Below are 16,740 nucleotides of genomic sequence, written 5' to 3' on the forward strand. Positions count from 1 at the left end.
CTTCCTAACGTTCGAAATTTTATGTTTTATTACATAAATATAAAATATGGGGTGGTGTTTTTTTTACATTTTACCTTTCAGGTGCAGAGAGCGAGCAATTACACTGCAAAAAAACAAGCAGACCCTACAACCATGTGGGACAAACAAGAGAACGAGAGGCAGATTTTTTTTTCTTCATCATTTTACAAAGAGAACCAAAGCCAGATGGTGACCTTGGGCTAACCACTCTCAGCCCAGCCCGTCTCACAGGGCTTTTGTTATGGGAAAAATAAAAGAGGAGAAAGGAGTACTGTGTAAGTCTTGCTACCTTGAGTTATTTATAAAAAGGTAATAAAGGTGGGATAACAATGTGATAAAATTTAGCTTTCACACTGGAGCAAACTCTCGTGAATAAACGAAGTCTAAAACACATACACATAAAATAACAACACGTGAGCACTTTTTTTAAAAAAAGTCCTACCTGCGGGGGGATGAAAAAGAATGCTTATGGCTGCTGGACTTAGCTGGAGCCCAAGACGGCTGCCTCCTCCTTGTGGCGGGAGAATACTCTCGTGAAGAATTGCTACCAGAATGGTCTTCCGGACTAGGTGAACGTCTCTGTCTGTGGGAACTTTCAGAGGGATCCCTGAGGAATATTCATACAGCCAACATATAGGGCACTGTCATTAAGAGCAGCATGGATACTGTAATTTATACACCCTAGGCAGCATGTCTCCACTTAAGGGAGAAACATGCTCCTTGCTAAAAAAAACAACAACATACTATAACTGCCCGTTTGGCGTAACTTATTCTCCAAAGTACCAGAAGGGAGGACAAGAAATAAAGGGTGGAAGCTTGTTAAAAAGAGATCCAACTTAGATATATATATATTTTTCTGATAGTGAAAGCAATTAATCAATAAAATAGCTTGCATCTTGCAGTTGTTGATGCGCCATCACTGGAGGTTTTCAAAAATAGACTGGACAACCATTGAACCAAGATGAGGGGCGTTGTCTTACCTGAACGCCTTTTCCCAGCGGGACGATGGAGAATATAAGGTTTCCTGCTTTGAGCAGGGGATTGGATATAAGACCCCTGAGGTCCCTTCCAGCCCTATGATTCTATGTTCTATGATTAAGGTGGTGGCCTAGAAACCAGGAGAGGGTAAGTTGCAGCCTCACTTGAGTATGAAAACTGCTGGGTGAGAGTCACTCTCTCTCTCAACTCAACCCACATTATAGGATTGTTGTTGTGGGGAAAAGAGGAGGAGGAGGAGGAAGGAATATTGGTATGTTGGTTGTATTAAGTTACTTATAAATAATAAAGGTGGGATAAAAAAAATCTAAAAACAATTTGTCAGGGCCCTAAAGATGGACATAACTGATTGCTATCTATTCCCACAAATTAAAAAAAAAAGACAAGCCACCCAGGGCTTGGTGCCAGCAAGACATTTGCATGGCAGGAGGAGTCACGCTCAACTCTCTTGGAGAGAGGAGAGAGGAGAGAGGAGGGAGGGAGGGAGGGAGGGAGGGAGGGAGGGAGGGAGAGAGAGAGAGAGAGAGAGAGAGAGAGAGAGAGAGAGAGAGAGAGAGAGAGAGAGAGAGAGAGAATGAATCACAAAATTGGGTTGAGCAAGACCATTGCTGCTTGTTGAATATTACGTTTTGCTCTAGCCTAGGGGATAGGTAACCTTGGCTCTTTTATGGACTTCAACTCCCAGAATTCCTGAGCCAGCCGTGCTGAGGGGAAAGGGAGAGATTTCCAAGCTGAGCCATGCTGGCTCAGGAATTCTGGGAGTTGAAGTCCACGAGTCATAAAAGAGCCAAGGTTGCCTACCCTTGCACTAGCCCTTTAGGACTAAACTGAAGATGTCTGAACAAAATGATAATACCAAAAAAATATAAACAAACTGTATTTACCTTTGCTTCTCTTTTTTTTCTTTATTATGTCTTTCAAAATCACGTCCTCTTTCTTTTATCTCCTTTGGCTTTTCTTCTACCCTCTCTTTAGCTTTATATTTTTCCTTATGTTTTTTCCCTTGGGTAGAGTCTTCTTGCACTGGAGGTGGTGGGCTAGGCGTGCGAGGACCTCTCTTTTTACTGTGGCTATTTTTTGAATTTCTAAAAGCCAATACACAAACCAGTATTTTAACAAGTTAAATCAGATTGTATTATAACAATACCTGAGTGCCCATGCAGCATTTTCTAACACCTAAAGTACAAAAGTGATCTAACTGCTGAGCACACAAACATTACATTAAACGTCCACCAGAGGCCTCCCACAGTCATTCAAATGAACAATTGTGGCCCTTGATGGGGTTGCCATGGATAAATCTTCTGCACGTGCCTCTGCCTAAGAACTGGTTACATATGCCTACCTGCCACACAAACTTCCATTTGGCAAAACTGTACACATAAAGAGTGAAATCCAATCACCCAGGGGAAAAGAAATTAACCTTCCCATTTACATCCCAAAGGTGTTTTTCAGGAGGCAACTGGACTTAGTTTTTCTTTGAAGCCGCACTACTCAGGTGACTTTGAGGACACAGGTAAACCCCCAAATGGCTTCAATGACCCTTTAAAACAGACATGTCAAACACAAGGCCCGGGGGCCGGATGCGGCCTGTGAAGTGGTTTCATGCGGCCCGCGAAGCCATCCTGGAAACAGTGAGGAAATGGCCCCCACTGCCTTGGCCCTGGCCCAGAGACCCTCAGATCTGTCCCACTCCTGCCCAGGCCCCCATAGGCACCCTTGATGCGAACGATGTAGAGCTGGCCACACCCACCCAGTAGGCCATATGCACTCTAGCCACGCCCACCCAGGCCACACCCACCCAGCCCCCTGAGGGCAACCGCAATGCTGATGCGGCCCTCAATGAAATTGAGTTTGACACCCCTGCTTTAAAAGAATGCAAATGACCAGCTGTCTGCAAGGATTATAAATCTTTCCATTCCCCACCATCCAGTCAGAGCTGGAGAAGCTTCTCGGATGAGAAGTGAAACGTCTTCAAAGAAAAAGAAGGAAGTCCAGTTGCCTCCTGAAAAAAAGCACCTTTGGGACAACCAGGACCTGGATGACTGAGAAACTCCATAGACATTTCCCGTATGCATCCTCAGAACTTGCTCCAGATTATATTGCCAAAGCAGATCTGAAGGGAACTGCATCGAGGGAAAAGCGGAGGAGAAACCCTTGTCACGTAAGCGGTCTTCACCTAAAAACCAGGTCTAGAATCAATACCAGGCCTTTAGCATTTTACAAGTTTCGTAGATGTCTCCTCACAAAAATCCTACTCCATATAAAACCTTAGCCTGCCAATACTGCTGGTCATCTCCACGTTGGGAAGACACCCCCCCCACAGGGCCAGAAGACTGCTTGGCAAACAAAAGCACAAACCCACAACAACAACAATCATGATAAGCGATAACCATTTTATTACAAAATTATGCCAATCTGCCTACCTCTGTTGCTCCAGGAGTGGGGAAGATACCACTGAAACCTTCTTCTCCCTCTTAGTGGCGGTAGAGGAGGATTTAGGGCTTGTCCTTAATTTTGGAGATTTACTTGATTTTCTTGGTGAAGGCGAGGATGACAATTTTGATCTAACCGCCTCAGGAGAAATCTTAAAAAGGAAACAATTAGTATTTTGTAAAATCTATAACGATCTTGCCATAGATAAGAACCAAGTATCAATGAAGTTGTTCCATAGCAACCTGCCTCCAGAGGTGGTGAATGCTCCAACACTGGAGGCTTTTAAGAAGAGACTGGACAGCCATTTGCCTGAAATGGTATAGGGTTTCCTGCCTGAGCAGGGGGTTGGACTAGATGACCTCCAAGGTCCCTTCCAACTTCTTCTTCTTCTTCTTCTTCTTCTTATTATTATTATTATTATTATTATTATTATTATTATTATTATTATTATTATTATGTAGAGAACACATGCCTATATAGCCTCTAAGAACCACTGAAGTACAAAAATTCAGTAAATTTAAAATTTCAAGAAAACAAATTGATATAGGCGTTCATCAGACATTTTAAAATGTAGTCTAAAATATCAATACACGTCCTCAGCTTTCCATTCTGGTGGGTGTCATGTTCAGATTCAGAACTACAGCGAGGGTATGTATATGTGTGTATAGTATCTATATGGCATTAATAACAATTCTTTCACACATACACACGTGTGTGTATATAATTAACAGGAAATATTACCCTGAAGATTTGTTAATCACACTGTTCAATAATGTCCACTCATTTAGTTATTTATGACTATGCAGTGATTCTTTTCAAGATACAAACCTCTTTTTTAATCACTATTTCTTCTCTTCTGTCCATGTTTTCTTCTTCAAGCTTCATTAACTCTCTCTGGATCTTCTGGCGCTTCATTTCCAAAGACAATTCATGGTCATAATCATAATTAACATCTCCGTTATCAGAATCTTAAGTTATGAAAGAGAAGGCAGGAAGGGAAAAGGGAACAAAATCGGTTAGTGAACCCTTTCTTTATACAAATACACTTTAAAAAGTAGCCATAATTCAATATATACTGGCATTATCATTTCACATGATTCATTTAAGACTAATTCCAATTATGCAGCGAACATGGTTTTTGAATGTTATTCAGTGATGGCAGTAGTGTAAGCAGATTCGAAAGAGAATATGTGTTTTCTCCATTTAATTCTTGAAGCAATCTGTATTCTCATAGTCTAACCATAAACTGACTTAAATGCAAATCTAAATTTTCTTTCCAAAGGGAAAAGAAATAAAAAATGTTTGTAACAGGAAGAGAGGAACAGAAACAGGTCCCTTTGCTATTGCTTCTGTACTCCCAAATTGGGTCTTTTAGCCCTAAAGAGGCCATTAGCGTATTAATCAGAATCACCTCTGCAATTAAATCCCTCAGTCTTGTCCTCTTCTTCGTACATGAACGTAGTCCCCTCCCAGGTCCTCCTTTTGCCCTCTTTTCTGCTGCTTTTGCTTTCCTGAATTAAATAGCAATTGCATACAAGAGTTTGCTCTTCTAGAAATTTGCATACTAAGGACATCTCAAAGAAGGCAAGACCAGGAGTGCATTCTATTGGCTTCAAGGGTTGTCATTAAATAAATCTATAAATGAATGGTACCACGCAAAGAGGTAATCCTCGTTTACCGACTATTTGTTCAGCAAAGTTACGATGGTACCGAAAGAACAACTTTATGATCATTTATAATCATCACCACAGTCCCTCAGTCACATGATTGCTATTACAGTCAGCATGTTATCCAGTGCCTGAACTGCGTTCCCTCCCCCCCACACACACACACACATTGCAGAGCAGATGGACTGTAGAGAAGAGACTGCAAACAAGCAAACGGCTGGCTCTTCTACACACTGAAAACAATGCAACCATGCCAGCAGTCTAGGACTGGGAGCTGTGGGTGCACTATGCAAAAACAGTTTGCACTACTCACTTGAAATCTCTTTTCTCTCCGATCTCTCTGCTCTGTGGCGTGATAGGGAGTGATTTCTGTAGGCTACATAAATTATCTTATAGTATTATTTTGAAATCCAAAACGGAGCACTCTGTGGGATAAAGAAAAGTAGAGAAATGGGAGAGGAAGAGAATAATCTGTTTGCTCTTCCATGCATCAAAAGCAATGCAATCACACTGGCAACTGGGGATAAGAGTCTTCTCCCATTTCTCCACTCTACATGGGTAGGGGAGAGATAAGAAAAATCAGGCGATTTTTCTGCAGGCAATCTATCTTTTGCCTGACCTTTACAAAAGGTCCAGAATGGCAAGTCAAAATACATGTTAATTTGTTTGCAAGGTTTAACGGCGTATTCTATTTACCGTCTCTATTTGTTTCCCAGTCAGGATTGTCTTCTTCACTTTCTGGTGTCCTTTCTTTAGTAATTTTAATATCTTCTTTTCCCCTGTGCCTCCCTCTCGTAGACTCTTTCTACAGAACAGAAAAAAATTAAAAAGTTACTTAGTGTTTTTCAAAACAGAACATGAAATCTATTTTAATTTCATCTGTTGGGGGTGTCAGTTCACAGCCGACTTCACAACTTAGTCTCCTAACTTTCAAAAACTGAAAATATTAAAATTGATAAAATATCCTGATACATTTAATAATACATATTAAGCAAGCTACTCAGAAGAGAGTATAACTTCAGACCAAAGGCTAAACTTTCATTTAGAATTCCAGAAGATAAGCAGAAGCAAGCCCCTTTGGCTTTAAAGTCCTTGAATATCAATGTGAAACTGAATGCTAATACTGATTATGCTTTGGACAAAGCTCTCAGCTCATGGGTAATTCCAAAAAAATTTCCTACGCTCATTCCCTTCATGCAAGTTTAAACTCTGGACATTGCAGCTAATCCAAATTCTCTACAATGTGTGGAATAAAAACTGTAGCAAACAGCATTTAAAAAAGAAATCACAATTTGGAAGCCATTTTTTAAAGAGGCTTTAGGATTGTTCCTTCATGATCTCCTCCCATTAAGGGAAATACAAGACGACAGCAATGGGGCAACCTAGATATGCAAAAGACTTCTTTAATCTCTTAAAATTAGATCCCTCAAAGTAGGACTGTATTTTACTGAAGGCACACTCTGTTCACAAATCAAAAATTGGAATTATAATTGAATGCTACATTTTGTAAGCCATGAATTTCTATATACCGGTAATTTAAAATAGAAGTTTTTAGAAGGATAAACCAAGTGGGAAAGTATTCAAAACCCCAAAATTCATGGTTGCATGTTCTTTTAAACTAAGACAGGGTTTAATACATTTCTAAAATAACTTTTGTTCTGGCTGATGTCAACTTTTAGCGACCACATGGACAGATTTTTCTCTAAAATGACCAATCCCCAACCTGGTTCTGCAAGTCTTCCAATGATACCTTTTGATTTACAGGCTTCTAACACTGAAATATATAAAAGATGCACAAAATATGTATTTTAAAACAACTACACAATGCTCTTTCCCAATGTTGTTACCTTCTGTTGGTGGTTCTGATAAACTTCCCTACATCTCTACAGTTGCATGAAAAGTAATCCCTGGTCAAATGATATTTTCTACTGAACCTCTAAGTCAGACATGTGAAACCCGCGACGTCACGTGACATCGCGCAATGTATCGGGTCAGTTTAACCATTGCCAGCAATGGGGTGGGTGCGGCTTCCACGTGACGCATCTGGCCTGCGGGCCGGCAGTTTGACACCCCTGCTCTAAGTGAAAAGAAGCTAACAGCTCTACATAGTAACGAAGTTTAACTTTGTAAACAATATAGTTCAGCAAATCTGAATGCATATATAAGTTATTTATAAATTCAACAATTTAAAAAGAGAGTATGGCAGGTAAAAAGGTTTGGACACCCTTCCAGTTGATACAGTAATATTTTTTTAAAATGTAGTTGTTAGTAAAGCTCCAAAAAGGTAACTGATTCTTTAGACCTACAATTAGCCAGGTGAACCCACTTCCACAGCTGAATAAATACTGAAACTTCTATCCTCTCTGATTGTGATTATTCTTCTGTCTACTTTCAACAACTATGGGAACAGCTAAGCAGCTGTCTGAGCATTTGAAAACAAAGATAATTCACTCTTATCAAGTACAGGAAGGCTGTAACAATATCTAGTAAGTTTAACAATGAGCAACATGTTTAAGAAATGGAAATTACTTGAAACTGTTGAGATTAGGGTAAGATCTGTAAAAATTCTGCTGGAAAAATGGTCAAATCTTTAAAACAGAACTCACAGCTCATTGCTAACGACATGTTGAAAAGCTAAAACCAAAATACTGGAATATTCATCTACAGGTTCATAGTGCAACACTGTTTATACAATGATGAGCCTGAGAAAATTATCAGAAAAAGTACTCTGATCTCATCACAAAAATCATATACTGATGTAAGCCTTGGCAAACCTAAAATGTTTTTGAAATGAAGTGCTTTGGACAGAAAAACTAAAAATTTAACTGTTTGCCCACAACTACAAGATATATTTGGAGAAAAAAAGACAAAACATTTGAAAAAACAAACACTTTCTTAATTATTTTGCCTAGCGGTGGCTCTATTATGATTTGAGGTTATGCAGGAGCCAGTGCCACAATATATTGTCTACTCTACAGAGAAGGAAGAATGGCATCCTATCAACATAACCTAGAAGCTAATACCTCACAGCTGATGAAGAAACTGAAGCTGAAGATATTTTAGGAAGACAATCAAACATACCTCCCAATCCAACACGGCATACAAGCCACCCAGAGTTGCCCTAATCCATAAGATGGGTGGAATGAATGAATGAATGAATGAATGAATACTGCCTTGCTTAGCAACAGAAAATTCTGGTCCCAATTATGGCCTTAAATTGAGGACTATCTATAAAGCATAAGTGTTCAAAAAGATGATAAAATTATAAGAAATCATAATTAAACAAGGAACTTTAGTTAATTTTTTACAGTGTGCAGATAATGCTCTCATTGAACACATTATGGAAACTACTATTCTGTTACATCTGAAAGGAATTTAAAAAATCTTATTATTCGGTTCTAAACAAAATCCTATGATTCAATCTCTCAATCACTAACACAAGATTAACAAGATACAAAATGTTTAAATTTTCAGTTACTTTGTAAGCAGGGTAGTACAATATGATTATCACTGTTATGTCAGCAATAATCACATTAAATTAACAAGTTAAACAAGTATTTAAATATAAAACAAAGTGTATCTCCTCAAATACAGATTCTTAATGACAATTTCCCCAGATGAATCAACCAAAAATAACAAGACTTCCATACTTTGATTTAATTTAGAACTTTCTAACAAATAAGGCAATCTAACATTGGTGATTACTCCAACTTCCTGCAACGATTTAAAGATATAAGCTGTTATTTTATTATTTATTTATTTTTATGCCGCCCATCTCTCTGCCACATGACTCTGAAAAACTACGGAGTCATATATATGTGTGTGAAAAACTCAGGCAAAGACACTTCACTTGAGTAAAACCTATTTGAAAAGACTTAGAAATTGAAGTGACCATAAGCATGAGCCCTACATGGCCAAATTAAAACTATTCAGTCATTCAATAAATTAGGTATTTACAGTGAGATTCTTCTCTTTGTATAACAACTCATAGCAATGTTTCCACAAACTCTTACAGGCAGTCCTCGCTGAACAACCACTTGTTCAGTAACTGTTCAAACTTGAAACAGCACTAAATGAGTGGCACTTACGGGCAGTCCTTGAAGTGCTGGCCATCACAGCATTCCCATGGTCACATGATCGCAATCTGAGTGCTCCATGCCTGGCTCATAATTACAACATCACAGCAGGTCACGGTCACCATTTGCAACCTTCTTTGCTGGCTTCTGACAAGCAGTCGTTGGGGAAGATGGCCGTGGGGGGGGGGGTTACAAGTGACCACCATGTGATGTTCTTGCTTAATGACCATGGTGATTCATTTAACATCAGTGAGAGGGGGTGCTAGAATTGCCATCGTGTTTTACAACATCATGCTTTATGACTGCGGGGCTCAGCGATGGCAATTCCAGTCCCAATTGCTGTGGTTAATCAAGAACTGCCTGTAAAGAAATCCTTTTCAGTCCCAAAGGAAGAGTGGCAGAGAGTACAGGTAGTCCTCAACATATGACTGTAATAAAGCTTGCCCGGTACGTATGTCATATTGGTCATAAAAGGGTCAATTTTATAACTTTTTCTGCAGTGGCTGTTAAGCTATTGCCATGGTCATTAAACAAAATCAATGGTTTGCTATGGGTCCAGTTTTGTTTAAAAAAAACCACACAAGTAACTAGTCATTTTCAGTAAAATTGTTGTAAAATGTGGTTACTTGACTGCAGGAAGCTGCAAATCCGTCTGGCCAAGTGCCCAAAGTTTGGTCACATGACCATGGAGGGAGCCCGACCATCGTAAGTTTGAATCCAGGTCATATGTTCTCTGTTTTGAATTGGTTATAACATTGACTGGCCACTAAGGGAACAGTTGTAAGTTCAGGGCTAATTGTATATGAAGAAAGAGGAGAGAGGCTGTCTTGAAAAATGTACATCTAAAGCTTATTTCGGCATCCAGAAATGCAAAAGAGATGATATTACTTAGTTTGGTAATGAAACATCTGCAAGAAAACAACCAAGGTCAGAGAGCACCAAGGACTCTACACTTCCCCAATTTAGCAGCTTTTCAGGTACTGAATAGGAAATTTGGGGAGCCGCTCCCATATAACTGTGGTTCACTTATTACACTTAAGTAACTGGTGCTAAAAATCAACACTGGGCAGGAGCGGATGAAAACCTGACAGTATGCCAAACCAAAGATTGTAAATTTGCAAATCCCTGCTTCATGAGGAACTGCTCTGGGTAGTTTTTGTGAAAAGCAGTACCAAGGGATACAGGAACTCTGGGGGACTGGTGAAAATCACACCATCCATTAGATCAGCAGTGATCCTCTTGATTCCCTCTACAAAACTAAGAAGCTCATCAAGACACAAACCTGGATTCAACCTATTACGCCCAGTTATATTTTACTGGACATACTTTTCTGTTTCTTATACTACTGTAGTAATCCTGGAGATATATGCATCCTACCCTAACAGGAGAAGGCTGCTCTTCTGTATTATGTTTCTGTGATTCACTTTCAATGTCTTGTCGCTTATTCTTCATTCTTTCCCGAAGGTCCCCTGTAGGCCTTTCTGGTGACCTGTACAATGAAGACAGAAAACACAGCTGCTTCTATAGAATGTATTATTTGAGAAAAATAGTTTAGCTATAGCTTTAGGTTCTGTAGTTCAGCTTCATTTCCCAACCTTTCTATTTCTTGTTTATTTAATACAGTTCCTGTCATGTTAAAGCATAGAAATCGCAACTAATCTTGCCCAAGGGGAAGGGAATTTGTCTGATCATTTCAATAGAGCTAAATTATGATTAACAATGGTAGAGAAAATTCAGAGAAACTGCAAAAATGATTGGGCATATTCTCAAAGACTGTAATTCATTTCCCAAGGAAAAGGAAAAGTTACACAAATAGACATTTGATTATATCCCACAATTGCTATTTAACCAAATCAGACAAAACTGTGAACTGAACAAATATGTAAGTTATCAAATCTTAATGTGAACCCGAATCTCAATCTTTTAAACCTTTTAGTTGAATCATTTTCATTCATTTTCCAATAAATATAAAAGATTTCCCCTTCTAACCAATGGCCAATACAAAATGCATAAACAAGAGTATTATGAATTGGACCATGATAGATTTAGAGCTGGAGCTAATCAAAGACTAAACTAACTTAATCAATGGGATTTAAAATAATCAAACTAACAAAGCCAGTTAATGTCAATCAACTGTCTCCAACAGCATCCAATTCCTGACCAGGCTTCACTTCTTTTTTGATTATTCTCAAAAATGGTTGAGGGCATGAGAAATATAAATCAATGATTTAAATAAATAAAAAGTAATCTAAACTGTTTACATTTATCATTAAAAAATAATTCCACATCTTTCTTACGTTGGTATAAATGTCACCAAGGTAGTATTAAATTAAAAGTCTATGGAAAAAAACCAATCTGAACATTTAAAAATATTAAGCCAGTCTTTAAAATTAATTTAAATGTAATTAAATAAATTTGTTCTGCCATCTTTTAAAAAGCCTGAAGAATGAGAACTAATTTTAATTCAGGAGAGTTTCCCGCTGCTGAAAATGATACGTAAAGTCTTCTCATATGATACATAAAGTCTTCTCAAAGTGGGCCTTCTATGTCTGTTAATAAATTTTAACATCTGGATAAAGTCAAAATAGGATAGGATCAAATATTTGAGTTAAGCCCAGAAAAATAATTAGCAATTGGTGCCACATTTTTAAATATTGCAGTGATATGGACACCATTAATGGCAACTAATAAATTATAAACAATTTGAAAACTGCAGTAATCGAAACATGAAATAACAACAACCAAGAGAGGGATAACTATACTGAATGACGAGTACATTCCCCTTCATATTAATACTCTGTGATAAATTCTGGTTTATTTAAACATGGTATTTATTTTATTTTAGCCTGATAAAAATGGGTCTGTCTAGACTCTAGCCTGTCAACTCTTGCATCTTAAAAATCTCAGCTTTGAAGTTCTAGATGTGAAGAAGCTGACCAGATAGGACTGTTGTAACTCTGTGCTTATGTGGAACTGCCTGGGAGAAGAAAGACACAGCAGTTAGTTAATTCAGCAACAACACAGCAAAGGATGGTGAGAGGCAAAACAAACAGTGGAGTAGTGTTGTTAATGCCACTGTTATCTGTCATAGGTAGCAAACATGACACAGACAGCAACTACTACTCTCATTATAGTAACTTTTTCTCATGTGTGACAATATATTTGCTCTACCTGGGGCTATCCTTGAGGAATATTCGGAAGCTACAACTGGTACAGAATGCAGCAGCACAGACAGTTCTGGAAGCCCCTTGGGTGGTCCATGTGACCTTGCTCCTATATGAGCGACAACAGTTTCAGTTTGCTTCTGGATCCAGTTCAAGGTGTTGGCGATCACCTTCAAAGCCCTTTATGGCATGGGTCCAGGATATCTGGGGAACTGCCTTACCCCGATGGAATCTGTCCTTCTCATTCCAACAGGAAGGGCCTACTTCAGATTCCATTGGCTGAAGAATTTCAGCTGGCGGGGTCCAAAAGAAGAGCCTTTTCTGCTGGGGCCCCCACCCTCTGGAATATTTTGTTGAGATGAGGTTTGCCCCCGCACTCCTGGCTTCTACAAGAGCCTAAAAACGTGGCTCTGCTGCTTGGCCTGTGGACCCAGCAAGGGCCTGCTATGTTTGGAGTGGCTGACCAAGCAGAGAAGATCCCCACTGCCAGACCACCCATCATCTTGGTTTTTAACTTTTGTATTCAATTTTTCCAATTTTGTTGTTAGTACTTTTCATTACATTGTAAGTCACCCAGAATTACTGTATCAGTTAGATGGGTGGCACAGAAATTTAATAAATAAATATATTCAACCACTGGTTCACATCTAACATTGGTTAGAGGGAATCCTGATCTCATTTGACTTCTCCCTAATTTTTGAATTTGCCACATATCAACTTTCTGCGCAACAGACTGCCCCATCTGGGAAAGCAATGCAATTACAAGATGATTTAGGGGCTGCCAAAGACTACATAAGTTATCTACTACAAACTCTTAAGATACTGTCATTCATTTCTAACGATCTGCCTTCAATTGCATACAATACTTTGGTATGAAGAGGCAATATGTAAACTCCCTAAAAAGGTACATACAGTATATCAATTAGAACTAAGGCAAAGATTAGAAACAGGTAGTTTACAGATTTGTTACTTATTTCAACACGAATTATTTTTTTCACATATTTGAAATTACAGAATACTTGAATAATACAGAAAGTAGTTTTACGTTTAAGTACCTAATGTTTACAAATAATCAGTTGCACTGAAAATAACTGGCTTGGGGGATGCCTACAGTAACTAGTCACCTAAATAACCTCGAACAATTAGTATCTTTCTTTTTGTGCATCTTTAAATCTGAAGAAGACTGTCAAGTTCAAACCTGAGTACTCAATGTCACTTCATTCTACGCTAACTACTGAAAATTCAGTAGATAACCAGTTTCAAACACATACGGATATGTAGCTATGCAACAAAGACAAACAGATGAAATTTGATCCATATCCCAAAATCACAAAGCATCTGCAACTTGCATGTTTTTCCTATAAGGCTTGATTAACTGAGCTTAATTAAACTGTAATAACGATTAACAATATGGGTGTTTCCTACAGATGAAAAGAGAACGCAACATGCACCATATCTATTTTCCCTGAAAGCAGATATTGGCAATCTAAAGACTTCAAACGTTAAACAAGTAACAGGCAGTCCCTGGGTTAGGAACATCTGCCTTAAGAAAAAACCACCACATACAAATGGGTTGCCTATTATGGATAGTGTTCTCCTTCCTCAAGCTAATGAGCAACTGAAACCACGCAATCCTTTCGGGAAGCTGCGCGCTTTTAATATATAGCCTGTTTTCAGCAGTTCTTGAAAGTATTGCACAGCTTTAGAGGTTGGTCGGCTTGACGAAGGGGAACACTGTCCACCATTTTTTGTAACAGGCAATTCCTTTGTAAGTATCAGTTCCAACTCACATACAACTTTCAAGTTAAAGACAGAGTTAGGAACATAACTTGCTCTTTACCCCGGGACCGCCTATAGAAATACTTCCAATTTATCACTCGGTGGCACATCCTAGTTTGCTACCATCCTCATTTTGTTCCTGTGTGATATTCAAAATATTTGTTCCTAGTTTTAAAAATGTACCAGAATCCTTTTTTTCCAACAACAAAAAATATAGTTAGTTTTAGTTCTTTATGGTGAAAAATTTAACACAAAGGAAGCCAATGTGAAATTTACAAATTCTCCTTATTGTTGTAGGAGACAGTATCCCTATCTTACGCTTCAAAGAATATCTATTTTACATTTTAGGATGAATTATTAGAATAATGCACATGAATATGAAATATAAATGCTTATTATTTTGATATTCAGATTTAGTTCAACCCAAGGTAAGACAAATGTTACACTGGAAGAGAGCAAGTACTTAAATGAAGCAGAAAATCCAAGATGGTTAGAAGTTTAAAATGGATGTAAATATTCACTATGTCCAGATGTTTAAAGAAGATATATCTTTAGAAAATTAAATAATGGTGCTATTTAATGCTATTGTTTTAGATAAGGATTCTCTTTATAATTTAAATGATATGAAATTAAAGTAGTTAAAAATATTAAAATGGATCCCCATCAACTTGCTAATTTTATCTTCTCAATAAGTTAGTAAGCAATCATCTTATCTGTGGGAAAGAGCTGCTAAAGGAGTGAAAATAATTGGAAACATTGAAGTAGGAAAACTAGGCTATTCTAAACACAAAACACTTCTCAAAACAGTTGGGACAGGGGTTTTAAACTTAAAACATTTCAATTTTTTGCACACAGCTAGTCAAGATTACTCTCCCATCATTATATTCTTTTTCAGAATAATTATTTCCATGTAATAGCCGGAAGAACACAACAATTTTGGTCAAGCTCACTGGGAAAGGAGGCAGAAAAGAAAAAGATTGTAATTTTCCTTTACAGATTCATTCCACTTTTCACAGCCTGTCAAACAGATATACTGGCAGAGTGTGCAGAGCACAATCTCTGCCTCTTTGAATGAAAAGAGATCTGCTTTTTACCCCAGCATGGGTAGCGTCTCAGGTACAGCTTTTTCTTACTTTTCCTACCTGTCCTGTTTTCAAAGGCCTATTTATTCCCCAATTGAACTGAGTCTCCATTCCCAACAGGAAGAACAGAAAGACGTTACCTAGTTATCCCCACACACCGGACCCTCAAACAAGTATATTAAAATAAATAAATAAAAGGAAAGTGCATATCCTTAGGAAATTGAGATACAGATGAAAACAAAATGTTAAATATACATTTTTACTTAACGGTTAAGTTAGTTACATATAGCTTAATGCGGTCCACACACACGAATTATGAATCTATAATTACCCAATTATATAATTTCATGGATAATACATTTATTTTATTTTGATACTAAAGAAACGTTTCTTATTTATTCTATTTATATCTGGTCCAAATGCTTGTGCCCTCGGAATGGTTTACAGACAAACAAAAACAAACTACATGTAAGAGCCAAAACAATAAAAATGCTGTTATAAATATTAAAAACCAGTATTAATACAAAAATATTAATGAAAATTAAGGGCTGCTGAAAAAGGTCTTAGCCAGGCGTTCCTGAATAATTTTCCCATCTGGAGTACTGTCTTATAATAAAGTGTATAGATATATAGTTGTGTATGTATAGTGTTTGCTTCTGCCAGTATATATGCACACACATACACTCATGTCTATATAATATATATTAGTAATATAACATTTAATATACATGATTGTTTAATTAACAGGATTAACATTTGATTTTTCCAAACATTTTGAGAGAAATGATTTCCTTCTAGATTTTACTAGATTAAAATTCTTATCATCTCTATTAACTTTATGGACAGAAGATAAAATTGGAGTCTCAATAACTGGAGGGCCACAAGATTCCCATCCATAGTCTACTTTCTACATTCATTTTATATCCATAAATAACAGGGCTATAGAACTTTTCCTGTGCTCCCAATCTATATTGTAAAGGGAAAGAAAATAGGACAGAAATCAAATTGGGAGGAGGCTAAAACAATTCACGTCCTCTCCCAAACATTTAATGATTATTTAACATTTGATGATTTAATGATTATTCAAAGAGCTCAAAAGAGTTACATGCTTGCAGAGAGAAAAAATCAGAAATCCATTGATTTCAAAATCTTGCCTTTCTCCAATCTAGAAAATGTACTTCTTCATGAAATGCATTATTTACCATACGGCAAAAACTATGTGTACTCAGAAGAACTGTGGATCACAAGAACTGTGGATATTAGATGAGGTATATTTTAAATCATTTCTTCCTCACAGTCTTCAATAATTTCATTTACTGATCTGAACTGCTTTATTTTAAAATCAATTCACTGTGATCAGTCATCAGTGATCAGGCTTTGTAGCACAAATTCCAAAAGTGTAACTGAGGATTCATATTTCTACAATATCTATTTAACATATACTATGCAATAAGAACAGTGATTAGTACTGAATATTTTTATTAACTATTCTATGAGCAAGTATAAAAGCATAACATATTGTGAT

The 16,740-nt window shown here is 37.5% G+C and overlaps 1 protein-coding gene across 1 annotated transcript in view; it reads right to left on the reverse strand.

Moving 5' to 3' along the window:
- The window catches only part of ZC3H13 (zinc finger CCCH-type containing 13), a 45,590-nt gene that overhangs the window by 17,249 nt on the left and 11,601 nt on the right, over positions 1 to 16,740 (reverse strand). Inside the window, exons 4-9 of the mRNA XM_081323556.1 lie at positions 10,568 to 10,679; positions 5,811 to 5,919; positions 4,276 to 4,415; positions 3,438 to 3,598; positions 1,899 to 2,099; positions 461 to 625 (exon numbers count right to left, since the gene is read on the reverse strand). Coding sequence (XP_081179682.1) covers positions 461 to 625; positions 1,899 to 2,099; positions 3,438 to 3,598; positions 4,276 to 4,415; positions 5,811 to 5,919; positions 10,568 to 10,679 — 888 coding nt within the window. The remainder of the gene's footprint in view (positions 1 to 460; positions 626 to 1,898; positions 2,100 to 3,437; positions 3,599 to 4,275; positions 4,416 to 5,810; positions 5,920 to 10,567; positions 10,680 to 16,740) is intronic.

This window comes from Vipera berus, assembly GCF_964194415.1.
Source record: "Vipera berus genome assembly, chromosome: 1".
Classification (NCBI taxonomy): domain Eukaryota; kingdom Metazoa; phylum Chordata; class Lepidosauria; order Squamata; family Viperidae; genus Vipera; species Vipera berus.